Here is a 14,197-nt window from a genome sequence, read left to right as displayed (position 1 = left end):
GCAGGCTATACAATCCTTTGGGTCGCAAAGAATCCGACACAACTGAAGTGACTTAGCGTATACATGCACACACATTCCATAAGCAATTAATTGTTGCCTGCATTTGCCACATTACTATGCAAGGCTTTGGAAAAGGGTAACTACAAATGTCATGAAGATAATGATCAGGTCTGTGATATGCACATTGTGCCCCCGTGGTTATGGTTGGTGTTAAATAAATATTTATTGAATTCATTAGAATGTAAATACAGCTAAGCCCCTAACTCCTAAAGGCTTCCATGTGTCAAATTTCAAGGGACGTAGCATTCACTGTTTCTGGTGGTGGCATAGTTCTTACTCCCATGAATAGAAAACATTGACAATGCACCTTAATAAATTAAAACTTTTTTCACCTTATGTTTAAGATTGTAGATATAGATGCCTCTATTTAGAATTGAAAGCAAGAGTTTTCTCCAATGTATTGGATTGGCCAAAACATTTTTGGGTTTTTCTATAGGATATTATGGGAAAAATCTGGACAATCCAATATGTATTTTCAGTCAGGAGAAAGGAAATATTGCTGAGATTATATGGCCTGGCTGATCCTGACAACATTGTATGCACTTTAACTTCAGCTTTACCTTGGTTATGTAGATGCACCTAGACCTTTCTATCTTCCCACCTTTCCAGATAGTCTGAAGGTAGAAAAAGGAATCTGAAGCAGTTCCATCAGTGGCATCACTTTTTGCCTAATTATTCTATAAATCACCAGAGCAGCTGCAGGCCAATTAAGTTAAAAAATGTGCAGGTGGTCAGAGGAATGACTAGGAAAAAATGCACTCCTGTTTTAAGGAACCTTGTGTTTCTTAAAAGATACAAAAGGCAACAGCTTTTTAAATCGAGAGTAGTAAAGGGCCAAAATAGTTAAAATGAAAGAAATAGTCAAATAAAAATGTAACGTGTGCCAGATGTAAGCAAATTAAATGGAACACTACACAGGTGTTCCAAAAAATGTTCATAATATAGTTGAAGAGAATGGCTTCTTTCATTTTGTTATGACTTAAATACTAGGACAGTCTTTATATATAATGAAAACATTTTAAATAACAGTGAATCCATGCCACTCCATCTCTAATCCCAACTTTGTGTCCTGCAACTACTGCCGTAAATGAAGTACAATCTTCATTACTGATAACACTGTTACTCAGTTCCTGTAGCCATAAATAGAGATCACTGTGTATTCACCCAGAAATCACTCCATGTGACCACATAAACGACCTGCACAGATTATGTTTTCTCACATTTTAGAAAAACATAGTCTGAAGTGAGTGAACTTGACCAATAGCCATGGTAATGCTATTACCATGCCTGAGAAGACTTAAATGTTTGGCTTAACGATTACTATATGTCCCAGTAAAAAAGCCACATTGAAAAAAAAAAAAAGGCCACATTGCCCCATCTTACTCCCTTTCACAAATCCCTACTTAGAACAGTTTGTTCCCTGCCCCCCCATATGCCTTGTACTGAGCTGAGATTTGCGAGGAACAGAAAAAATCACAAGTACTTCCATTCCTCAAGGAAGTGAAAGTACAACAGAAGAAATGGCAAGTATATAAATAGCTATAAACATGATAGAAAACAGCAGTGCTATTTGAGAGTGCCCAGGAGTTTGTTTGTAAAATGTTTTATGTTGGCTTTCTTACTGAGCACTTATTAAGTGTGGAGACGAAGATAAAAGCTAGCATGAAGAAGACAGACATGTTACTTGATATCATGGGATTTACAATATGTATGGAAGACAGAACTAAACATGAGAAATACACATGATAATTAACATAAAGGAAAGAAGATATTCACAGAGAGTGACAGCAGGCACCTATTTTAGATAATGTGGTCAGAAACAGTTCTCAAAGGGGGAATCTTCTGAGCTGAGACTTGAAGCAAAAGTCATCCATGTAAAAGTCATGGGGAATGAAAGAAAAATGAAAACATATAAAAGTGTCCATAGAAACACTTGCATGTGAACGTTCATGGAAATATTATTCATTAAAAAGCGGTGGAAACCATGCCATTCCCAAACCATGCCATAGCCAAAGCAGAAGCAACCTAAATGACCATCAACTGGTAACTTGGGTTGAATTATGTGCCCCCAAAAGATATTATATGTTGAAATCCTAACCTCCAGTTCCTAGGAATACAACCTTATCAGGAAATAAATTGGTTAGATGAGATCATATTGGAATTAGGTAAATCTTTAATCCAGTATGACTGATGTCTTTGTAAGAAAACAGTGGGAAGACCCACAGAGAGAGCATCATGCACATCAGAGGCTGGACTGACAGAGCTGCAACCCGTGGAACACCCTGAATATTGATGACCACCACCACAAGCCAGGACGAGGCAAGGAAGGGTACGCTCGTGGTCTCAAAGACAGCACAACCCTGTCAACCTCTAATCTTCAGAACTGTGAGAGAATAAATGTATTTTGCTTGAAGTCACTTAGTCTGTGTCTCTTTCTAAGGACAGTCTTAGGAAACTAATACAGCTGGTGAACAGATGATTAAAATATTTTTCTTCTGCACAGTGGAATACTACACAGGCATAAAAAGAAAGGAATCACTGATACAAGCCACACCATGGGTGAACTTCAATAACATTATGCCAAGGAAAAGAAGCCAAATGCAAAACACCATATGTTGTATGATTTCATGTATACGTAATGTCCAGAAAAGGCAAATCTCTAGACAAAAGCAGATTATTGGTTGCCTGGGGCTAGGACTGCTTCTGGGAATTAACTGTAAACAGGCATGAGGGATATTATGTGGGTGATGGAAATGTTGTAAATTGAGTTATGGTGATGATTGCCCAACTCAGTCAATTTACTAAAAATCATTACATTCTATGCTTTTAAAAAGAATTCATGGGAGACCGTGAGAACTGAGGCAAAAGAGGTTTGATAGTTTCTGGTCATTAACAGACTGCTGTGGACTAGAGCAGAGAGTGCTGAGGAAAGGGTACAGGATGCTGAAGCAGAGGACTTTGAGTCTAAGCCATAATGGGTGAGATTTTAGGATAAGCAATTAATAGTTCAGGGGGCCTCACATACTACGTGATGATGTTTCAGTTGCCTAGGACAAAGGTGTATGAGATATTTTTTATCCTTGGTGTATCTTTCATAGCTGGATTATAGAAATCAGGTTTGTATGTAGTGTTTATAGAACAAGGGGACTGGAAAAACCTGATCATGGCTGACACAGCCTTGACCCCCATATTTTCACTTTATCATCTCATCTCCCTTCCATGCATGAGGCACTGCAGTGGAAGTTGTCTTGATATCCTGGGAGGACAAAAGACCTTTTCTCTTGGAGTTCCCTTGTGGCACTCTAGATCGGAATCTGCCTACCAGTGCAGGAGATACAGTTTCGATCCTTGGTCCAGAAAGATTCCACATGCCATGGAGCAGCTAAGCCTGTGCACCACAACTACTTAACCCAAGCACTAGAGCCCACGGACCAAAACTACTGAGTCCATTGCTGCAACTACTGAAGCCCATGCACCCAGAGTCCGTGTTCCACAGGAGAAGATGCCTCAGTGAGAATCACACACACCACAGCAAAGGGTAGCCCCCACTCACACAACTAGAGAAAGCCTATGCAACTAAAAAATAGAGAGAGAGATGAAAAAAAAAAAAAAAAACTTCCTCTCAAGGCAGTTGCTTTTTATTAACACTGCTCTTAGAGAACACAGCCACACACAGCACTCAAAGGTGTTAGCTTGTTGCTGCGCTCAGAGTCATGCTACTGATATTTATGGGATGATGAGTCACTTGTATGGGCTGTTTGTTAGCAGGTTCAGCAGAAGTGTGTCAATGCAGGTGTTAGTAAGCACTATCTCTTTACGGTCCAGCTGTGTGGCACATGCTCTAGGAAAGGCAAAAGGACTCAGAGACTGGCCACAAAGGGGGGAATAGTTTTGTATCTGAGTGTGTCACACATGGATTTAGTGTATTTGAATTTAGTTTGGGAGTGTTACTCCTGCAGCGGTGAGAGGCCATAGGAAAATATTTAGACCAGAAATCAGGGACCAGGTTGCAACCTTGAATGCTGGTCTGTTGTGAAACTAAAGACAAACTGTTTAACCCTTTTGGGAATTACAAGCTTGCTTGTAAAAGACAGAGACAGACTAGAACTGTGATTTCCATTTTGGTGGAGGGTTTAAGGTTCTTTTTAGAACAGGTTGTTGCTAGGTATAGGTCCTTTCTGCAGAGAAGTGTACATCTGTGAATGCCAATATTAAGAATGCTGAACTGGGACTTCACTGGTGGTCCAGTGGTTAAGACTCCATGCTTCCAATTCAGGGGGTACAGTTTCTATCCCTGGTCAGGGAACTAAAAATCCCACATGCTATGTGGCATGGCCAAAAAAAAAAATTTATTAAAAAAAATTGCTGAACCAAATTATCTCAGAGACACCTTCCATAGCCAATCCTCTCTGTCAGTCTATGAAAAGAAAATAACAAAATGACTATGTTCAGCTTTGCACTTCTGATGACATACGTCCCAACAAATCTAGCAAGACTATTAGATCATCTGACACTAGGGGTTGACTTTTTCTTTTTTTGCACATTGAAGAAATTCCCTTGCTGCTTCTCAGGCTATGAAGTTGCAGATAAAGAGGGTCACCTCTGCAAAATGCATAGAATTGTTTCTCTGAGCCATTGTTCCTGTCCCCATCCATACCTTACTTTTAACCTTTTCATCTGAATCCTTCAATCTCTTTTTTCTCTAACTGTAGGAAACCTAAAGAAGAGATGAAATGGAGGATCCTATCATGTTTTAGTTAGCTAAATAATTTTAAACTTTATATTGCCACAGTTGAATCAGAAGCCGTAGAAAATAACTAGAAATTGAACAGAAATGGATGTATCAAAATAACTAGAGTAGTGCTAGACAGCATTAAGAATGATTGATGAGAAATGATTCATAAGCATTTAGTTGTAAAGCATGGACTTAATTTGTTAGGCTTTGCTACCTTGGCTATGATTGTACAGTAATTTTTTGAGATATCGGAAAATGAGAAAATAGGACCTTCAGGGTAAAACTACCATTGGCAAGGTGGGTATCACTTACAGGCTATTTCCTATATTTACTTCCTATTATTCTTTTATCATTGTTTCAGAATATAATAAAAATATATTAATTTTGTGTTATCTTGCATATACCAATTTATGACTCAATCAGATTGGCTTTCAAAAGTGAAAGATAATTTGTGGTTATAAACTGATTACTCAAAAATGTTCTTTATAGAGACACAGCTAAAGCATGCACATATTTTTTAACATATTTTAAATTTTAGGCAGTATATTTCCAAAAAAGAAATTTAATAATGTGGTATTAGTGGTGACTAGGACTTAACCACCCCCACTTTTTTTCTTCCATGACTACATTTTTAACAAAGTGTTTTTGAGAGGTAGAGTTGTCCGCATGGAGAATTTAATCCTAGGCAGATGGTGTGGTGCTGGAATACACATTTCCTCCAGCAGTAACTGGGAAAGAAGCCACGATTCACGGCTGTTGGAGATAGGAGCCTCTTTAAATGAAGGGATTAATTGCACACACAATGATGTATAGGAACATCCTGCATTAACACAAAAAACACTTGTGTATGTCTTAAAAGACTCTCCAAGGCTTAGCTCCTTTGTTTATTCACAGGGGTGATGGGCGAATATGAACCAAAAATAGAAGTGCAGTTTCCAGAAATGGTCCCGACCGCAAAGGGAACAACGGTGAAGCTGGAATGCTTTGCATTAGGAAAGTAAGTTCTGGTTTCTCTCCTCCATTGTCCTCCCTCCGGTTTGGGCAAGTAAAGAAATGTCTTTGCACCGTTCGCAGTAATGGTTTATGAAGTAACTGAAAAGCAAGCCAAGCCTGTCTCACTGTGATTCTGTGTGTGCATCTTTGATTCTGTCCTCTCACCATGGAGAAGGGATGTGGCGTGGCGTGAGAGGAGTTAGCTGCCACTGTGGACATGGCCACAAAGCAGAGGAGAATGGGCAGTTCTGAAAGTGTTTCATTCTATTACGATAACCTGTAATGTGGAGAAGGCAATGGCACCCCACTCCAGTACTCTTGCCTGGAAAATCCCATGGATGGAGGAGCCTGGTGGGCTGCAGTCCATGGGGTCGCTAGGTGTCAGACACAAGTGAGCGATTTCACTTTCACTTTTCACTTTCATGCATTGGAGAAGAAAATGGCAACCCACTCCGGTGTTCTTGCCTGGAGAATCCCAGGGACGGGGGAGCCTGGTGGGCTTCCCTCTGTGGGGTCGCACAGAGTCGGAAACAACTGAAGCGACTTAGCAGCAGCAGCAACCTGTAACGTACATGTTGTCTGACCCAGAATGACAGGAAAACAATGGCCTCATCTGAGGTACAGTGAAGTTGACTGTTTGGAAAAAGGTAGACTTTCACTTGGGTCCCAGCTTACAGAGTATGCATCAAACTTTTCTTGTATTTCTTTTTAAAATGAAAGTCTCTTCTTTCTAGTTTTTTGTTAAAATTTATTTTACTGAAGTATAGTTGATTTACTATATTGTGTTAATTTTCGCCCTCTATCAGAGTGATTCATTGATACATACATATGTTCTTTTTCATGTTATTTTCCATTATGGTTTATCACTGGATATTGAATACAGTTCCCTGTGATATACAGTAGGACCTTGTTGTTTATCCATTCTCTCTATAATTGTTTGCATCTGCTAATCCCAAACTTTCAATCCACCCCTCCCCCAGCTCTCTCCCTCTTGTCAACCATAAGACTCTTCTCTATGTTTGTGAGTCTGTTTCTGTTTCACCAGTTCAGTTCAGTCACTCAGTCATGTCTGACTCTTTGCGACCCCATGGACTGCAGCACGCCAGGCTTCCCTGTCCATCACCAACTCCCGGAGCTTGCTCAAACTCATGTCCATCGAGTCGGTGATGCCGTCCAACCATCTCGTCCTCTGTTGTCCCCTTCTCCTGCGTTCAATCTCTCCCAGCATCAGGGTCTTTTCCAATGAGTCAGGTTTTGCATCAGGTATCCAAAGTATTGGAGCTTCAGCTTCAGCATCAGTCCTTTCGCTAATTATTCAGGACTGATTTCCTTTACAATTGACTGGTTTGATCTGCTTGCAGTCCAAGGGACTCTCAGATAAGTTCATTTGTGTCATATTTTATATTCCATATATAAGCAATAGCATCTTCTTTCTACTTTGGCTAGAGATTGGCAAGACCTAATATTCTCTAAGGAGTCTCTGTTTTACAGAGTCATCTGAAAATTATTCACAATTTTATTATTCAATCTGTGGAGTTTTCTCAGTTAAGCCTACTTGGGAACCAGTTAAATTTTCCCTAGAGTGTCTGTCAGAGGGCATAAAGAAAATGAAAAATAGATCAGTTAAGATTTTGCTGGTAACCCTGCAGAAAAGGTTTGGCATCAGTGATAAAAACTTTCACCTGAAATAAGAATTTTTAGTCATCAGTGCACTTTAATGATGCATGTGAGTCTCTGTGGCCAACCTCATTTATCCAGCTAACCCACTGCCAACTCCTCACCCTTTTCCTGGGCCCAGGTGGTGGCTAAGGCAGGGACACTAACTTTTGCTCAGCGTCTGTTTTAGCAAGTAATCTTTATTCATATCATTTTGTATTTCACAGCAACCATGTGAGAAAGTTGTTCCTTTTTTTCATTTTATTTTAGTTCTATAGAAAGGATTCTTTTGGTTGTCCTGTTTTCAAGTCAGTTCAGTATACCCTACAGTAGTATCTTTACTTGGGGGCCGAAAAATACCGTGCTCCTTTTTTGTGTTCTGAAAACTTACTCCATTAAATAAATTATGACATAGCTGTAGGATTGAACACTGTACTGACATTAAAAGTCAAGTTGTAAAACAACATGTAAGACCTGGAAAATGCCCATTATTTATCACTAAGAGACTAAAAGTAGATTGCTAAACAGTCGAAGATGGTCCCATTTTTTATTTTATATATGCTCAGTTGCTTCAGTCATGTCTGACCCTTTGTGACCCCATGGATTATAGCCTGCCAGACTTCTCTGTCCATGGGATTCTTCAGGCAAGAACATGGGAGTGGGTTGCCATGCCCTCCTCCAGGAGATGTTCCAGACCCAGGGATTGAACCCACATCTGCTGCATCTCCTGCATTGCAGGAAGATTCTTTACCACTCAGCCACCGGGGGAGCCCATTTGTATATATATATTTTAGGAAACTTAATGCACAGAAAAGATAAAAGAACGTAACTGGATGGTATAGGATGTATTTGGTGAGTTCTGCAAGGTGACACCTCAAAAAATCCATGGAGAAAGACAGCAAAATTTATGTTGTTCCCACTTTTAAAGGGAGTATGATTTAAACTCCATTCACACTACTTGAATGGCACTAGAATGAAAACAAAGGACCCAAATTGGGCTCCTCCAGTCTACACAGAAGTGTTTGGGTATACACATGCAGCTGCAGAAACACATCATCACCGCCCACTTAAGAGCAGAAAGACTGGTTATTTGTACTGGCATGTTTTAACTGTCTATCTCATCACATGTAAAGATACCCATCATGTACTTTTGATAGAGCCTTTTCTGTATCTTGAGTTAGTTTCTGCCTAATGAACTTAAATTCCTCTAAAACAAGTATAGTCGAGTTGATGGCTCTAATTTTTTAAATACCATCTCAGGTTTCCCAGAGAAGATTAGCAAATCTTTAGTCTAGTTTCTTGTCTGTGTGTGTCTTTGTGAAAAATAAATAGGTAAATAATTGTATCCCCTGCTAGGAAGCCGCAACTCAAAAGCTGTGGTTAGCTCGCTAAACCATTGATCTGCAGATTCAGTGATGCCCTTGCCATTTAAGATGCATTCTAACAGTTTCAGCTGCAGGATGATAGATGCCTTGAGAGTACTTAAAGTCCCCACAGGTTGCCTCTTTCCTTATCTCGCTATTTTAAGATAACTTTACCCAAACCACCCTCCTAATGGACTGCTAGAAGCTGGTAGGGGCCCACAGAGGGTGTTCCAAGAGGCAAAAAAGTAAAGCTGCCAGTTTCTTATCCACTGAGCCTTGAAACTGACACCACATCACTTCTGTCTTATTTCAAGACATAGTAGCCACCTGGTTCAAGCGGAAAGGGTTCTGGACCACATCTTAGTGGAAGGCATTTTTAATTCTCCACATTTATACATGGACTTTTTAAATTTTTCGTATTTATGATCTTAAACAGATGCACTGGAAAAAATGTAACAAGCATATAAAAGTCTGTTTTTATTTCATTGGTAATATTATATATTATATGGAATACCTTCTTTAAGGTTAAGAAAGGTTATTTGATTTTAAGGGCTTCCCTGGTGGCTCAGCTGGTAAAGAATCTGCCTGCAATGTGGGAGACCTGGGTTCAATCCCTAAAGAAAACACAGAGTACATAATATTACTAGAGATGTATCACTGAAATCATAATAGTGATACATGAATAAATGACTTTTGGGGAACACTGCCTAGTGCCAGCTATATAATGTTTGGAGCCAAGAAGGAAGGGATTGTAACAAGCATAGATTCAAATAAAAGAAAGTTTCTCTAACATGATTCACTCCCTTTTTTTCTTGCCACCAGTCCAGTACCAACTATTATCTGGAGAAGAGCTGATGGAAAGCCGATAGCAACCAAAGCCAGAAAACACAAGTCAAATGGGATTCTTGAAATCCCCAATTTTCAGCAGGAGGATGCTGGCTTGTATGAATGCGTGGCTGAGAATTCAAGAGGGAAAAATGTAGCAAAAGGACAGGTGACTTTCTATGGTAAGGTAGTGATTCCAGTTTATCATTTGTTGACCTTCTTGGTATTAAAACCCATAACCTAGGAGATTTTCATTCAAGGTTCTTCCGAAGGATTGTTCAAAATACCACTGTCTAAAACCCTGTTTGCTGCCTAATTATCATCCCCTGGGTTGTTCTGGGTGGGGAAGGGGAGGGTGGGGGCAGTGGTGTGGAGACAGCAGAGGGGAAGATACAGGCTGATGTGTTGAGGGATGGATATTAGTGTGAACACACTCACAAAGGACCTATTTTTCCTGCTGCCATCAAGCTGCAAACCTGACAAGGGAAATGTTTTGTTATCCCTCCTCCTGATTTATTTATTTATTTCTAAAGCTCTCCGCTTTTCTTCATCAAATTTTGACTTGGAGCTCGTGTTAATCCTTGGTAATTGCTCCTATTTGGTAGCGATTTAATGTGGTACCACAAACATTTCAAAATGCATGCTGTCCAAATTTAGTTCTTATCAGAGTGGAGCGTGACAAATCTGTCTCACCCCATAGACTCTTTCTGTGCAGCTGCTCCTATTTCAATCAAATCATCGGCATTGATCCAAACAGAACACAAATGTAAAGCCTCTAACACATGGTCATCCATTGAGCCTGTCTTGGAAACCCAGTTAGGGTATCAGTTTGGAATCAAGAAAGGGATTTCACTGGATAGGCATTTTGAAATCAAATTGAGTTCTCCCAAGTTGGAACATGCCTGAATCCCATGGAGTGTTGAAAATAAATATTATAGATTGATAATTATTTAAGAATGGCTTAGGTGAACAACAGTGTATATTAAAGGGATAAGAGCAGTTCTTTAGGGGCAAGTTGTAGCAAAGACTTTAAACCTTCTGATGTCTTACAACAACTGATACCACAAAAGTCTATTTATTTCATCAGATCTTCTTCCAGAGCATTTTGGATTTCAGATATGGGGAAAAGATTTTGTTCGGTAGTCATGTAAGATTTTTTAGAAGCATGATTAGAAATTGGATGGAGCTTTTGAATATCAGCTAGCCTTCAGCAACCTCCCCATCTGGCATTTTGGACTCATACCTGGCGTTGCCCAAGGGATAAAAGAATACACATGATGTTAGGCAGTCCTTCACATGATGACTTGAGTACCAGTTGTTTAAATAAATATGCACCTTTTAAAAATCACCCATCTTCCTTCAACAATACTAAAAGACCAACTCTACTCATGCCAAATGGCAGACCTGATGCTTGATCTTTGCTCTTTCATAAACTATGATGGTTGACACCTTATTTGATTGGTTGAAAAACAGAAGCCATCACAGTTCATTGCTAGAAAAACTTAAGACTGTAGGTTACAGATTTGTTCAGTGAGATGCAATCACTGTGTTTTTTAAGTGTTTAGGGTACATTTTTCTCGTTAGTGTAATAATCATTTCTCCTACATCAAGTAGGAACAACCTGAAAATGTTCAGGTAAATGGCCTGTGTTTTCCTTTTTCAATTAGTTAGATTGATTTTTCCATTCAGTAGTTGTGATCTCTAAATGTTAGTTGTGTTGCTCAGTTAATTGATTGAAGTAATTTTTCACTTTTATGGTTTTCTTTGAAGTGAAATACCTGTTTTTCAGTATATTAAAAATGTAGGAAATATTCTGTCACCAGGAGTTGGCATAGTGCTTTCTAGTAGGTCATAAGTTTCCTACACTGGAAACAGAAGATCCCAGAGTTAGTCTTCTGGAGAATCAACCTTATCAATAACCTTCTGGAGAAACAATGAAAGGTTTTCTGGGACCCAGCCTTGGAGATGAAAATCTGATGCTAACAGCGTTTCCCTTTTAAATGAAGTCATCTGCATTCATCCATGGGAAAAAAAGCCAAATGAAATGTACCTGTTTTCTGAAGATAACTCAGCTTTTTCCTCTGTTGTCAACCACCCTAGGTGTTAGAATCTTGTCAGATCAGTTGACTTCATGATGCTGGGCTGTTGCATCTTTTTTATCCTTTTGTTTTCCCTCAACTAGCATATCAGTGACACGGAAATTATCGAATTGTTTTCATTGTCACAGGAGAGCTTAATTATGCAAAAGTGCTTGGCTGTCATTCTTTTTTCTTTGTGGTCTCTGTTGGGTTTTCTCAATACAGTGTTCCCAATATCCAGCTGCCCAGATCTCCAACTTAAATGAGTTTTTATAATTAAAATCACCATATATATTTCACAAAAGGGGAGAAAGTAGCCCCAGTTCCTTATCCATGAACATGCTATGTTTGTGGACAAGAGAATGTCTGACAACGTTAAGATGTGCTGTGCTTGGGGACAATAAACCTTGGGTTTCAGCTTAGAGACCTGCTTGTCCTTTTTGGTTCCAAGTTGCTGTATCCCATTCATCCACTCTTCACTTGGGAAACCAGACAGGTGTACTCACTTCTGTTCTGGCCTGACAAAATGGCAATTTTCTGATCCCACACTGAAACCATTTAACCTTCCTCCAAAGGCCTGCTGAGCATGGTTTGTTGCCCCTACATTCCCTCTATAAGGGTCATGGGAGCCTGTGTTCCTGGCTGGTGTGTTTCCACTGTGATTGTGTCTTTAGTTTAGCATGTGCTACTCATGTTTGGGAAGAATTGAAGCTAGTTCAAACACAAACATTTTTACCCATCTCCATCTTCCCGAGTTATTTGAGCCATGACCTGAACTTGTCTGTGTGGTTTAATCTGCTCTTTCAGGTATTTTTCAGTGTTAAAAACTTACTAAAATAGATGTTATGTTTTCAAGGATACTTTACTACAAATCTTTGTTGCTTAAAGGTTGACATTTTCCAAAATGACTTTAATATATTATTAATTTGTTCAAATTTTTTTTTTATTGCCTACCAGGTGGCAGAGCATTAGACACTTAGGACTATAAGACAAATCCCTGTCTTCAAGGAGCTTTTCTTTCACTAGGAGCAGACAGGCAATTCACTATTATGCAAATAAATGAACTAGAAAATTTCATAAAGTGATAAGAGTTATGAAGAAGGTGGTTAGGATGATACGATAGCAAGTAACTAGAAGCAAAAGGAGGAGCTACTTATTCCAGTATTCTTGGGCTTCCCTTGTGGCTCAGCTGGTTAAGAATCCGCCTGCAATGTGGGAGACCTGGGTTCGATCCCTGGGTTGGGAAGATCCCCTGAAGAAGGGAAGGGCTACCCCCTCCAGTATTCTGGCCTGGAGAATTCCATGGACTGAATAGTCCATGGGGGTCGCAAAGAGCTGGACACAACTGAGCGACTTTCACTTTCACTTTTCAGGAACAGAAGAAAGACTTCATAAGAAAAGTCACTCAGGAAAGACTTGTCTGAGATTTGACTTCTGAACTGAAACCTAAAGGGTGAAAAAGAGCCATGCTTTCAAAGGGTAGTGCTTTCCATGCAGAAAGTAAGGAAGTGCAGAGGCCCTGAGGCAGAAGACTACTTAACATGTGTGAGGTGCATCACGGAAGCCAGCGTGGCTAAGTCCTAGTGAGAAAGGATAAAGGGTTTGGAAACAGAGGGGTGAGGGTGGGCAGATTAGGCAGTACTTTGTAAGCCAGGCACTAAATTTGGGTTTTATTCTGATAATGGGAAACCACTGTGAGATTTTAAATGGGGAATGACTCGACTGTATTCATGCTTTTAAAAGATCACTCTGGTTGTTCTATGGTGATTAGATTATAGGGAACCAAGAGTAAAATCAGGATAAGCAGTCAGAAAGCCAACCAGGTGAGAAATGATGATGGCTAGGAAGCAAAGAATAAAAATAAATGGAGACTTGACATGTATTTTGGACTTAGAACCAGTAAGACACTTTTTTGTCATTCCTACACTTAGCCATTTTCTAGATAAGGAAACTGCTTTCCAAAGAGGTACTCATGTTACTGATTGAAGCTACATAGTAAGCAGAGTGAGTGGTAGTCGCTCAGTCGTGTCCGACTCTTTGTGACCCCGTGGACTGTAGCCTGCTAGGCTCCTCTGTCCATGGAATTATCCAGGCAAGAGTACTGGAGTGGGTTGCCATCTGCTTCTCCAGGGGATCTTACCGACTCAGGGATGGAACTTTGGTCTCCTGCATTGCAGGCAGATTCTTTACCATCTGAGCCACCAGGGAAGCCCATAGTAAGCAGAGCTAGGTTCCAGATGCTATGCCTGTTCTTTCATGCTGGAAGTTCTCGGGCTTCAGAGTGCAGTTAGAATAATCTGAACATTTTATTAAAGTACAGAATACTGGGTTGTACTCCCCAGAAGTTCTGATTTTGTCGGGCTAGCGTGGGATCCAAGAATTTGCGTTCCCATGAAGTTTCCTGGTTGTGCTGATGCTGCCTGCTTGCGTCCACAGTGCAGAAGCCATTGCTCTTGTGCTGGGTTGTTTCCAGGTGGTAGAGTGAA

At 39.9% G+C, this 14,197-nt stretch overlaps 1 protein-coding gene across 3 annotated transcripts in view; it reads left to right on the top strand.

Moving 5' to 3' along the window:
• The window catches only part of CNTN4 (contactin 4), a 975,314-nt gene that overhangs the window by 780,940 nt on the left and 180,177 nt on the right, over positions 1 to 14,197 (top strand). For all 3 annotated transcript variants that reach the window (XM_043886604.1, XM_043886603.1, XM_043886605.1), the window contains 2 exons: positions 5,690 to 5,792; positions 9,631 to 9,815. In XM_043886604.1, the coding sequence (XP_043742539.1) occupies positions 5,690 to 5,792; positions 9,631 to 9,815 (288 nt within the window). The remainder of the gene's footprint in view (positions 1 to 5,689; positions 5,793 to 9,630; positions 9,816 to 14,197) is intronic.

The sequence above is a fragment of the Cervus elaphus genome, chromosome 24, assembly GCF_910594005.1.
Source record: "Cervus elaphus chromosome 24, mCerEla1.1, whole genome shotgun sequence".
Lineage (NCBI taxonomy): Eukaryota > Metazoa > Chordata > Mammalia > Artiodactyla > Cervidae > Cervus > Cervus elaphus.
The sequence above is the reverse complement of the archived record's forward strand: the minus strand, read 5'-3'. Positions and strand labels throughout refer to the sequence as shown.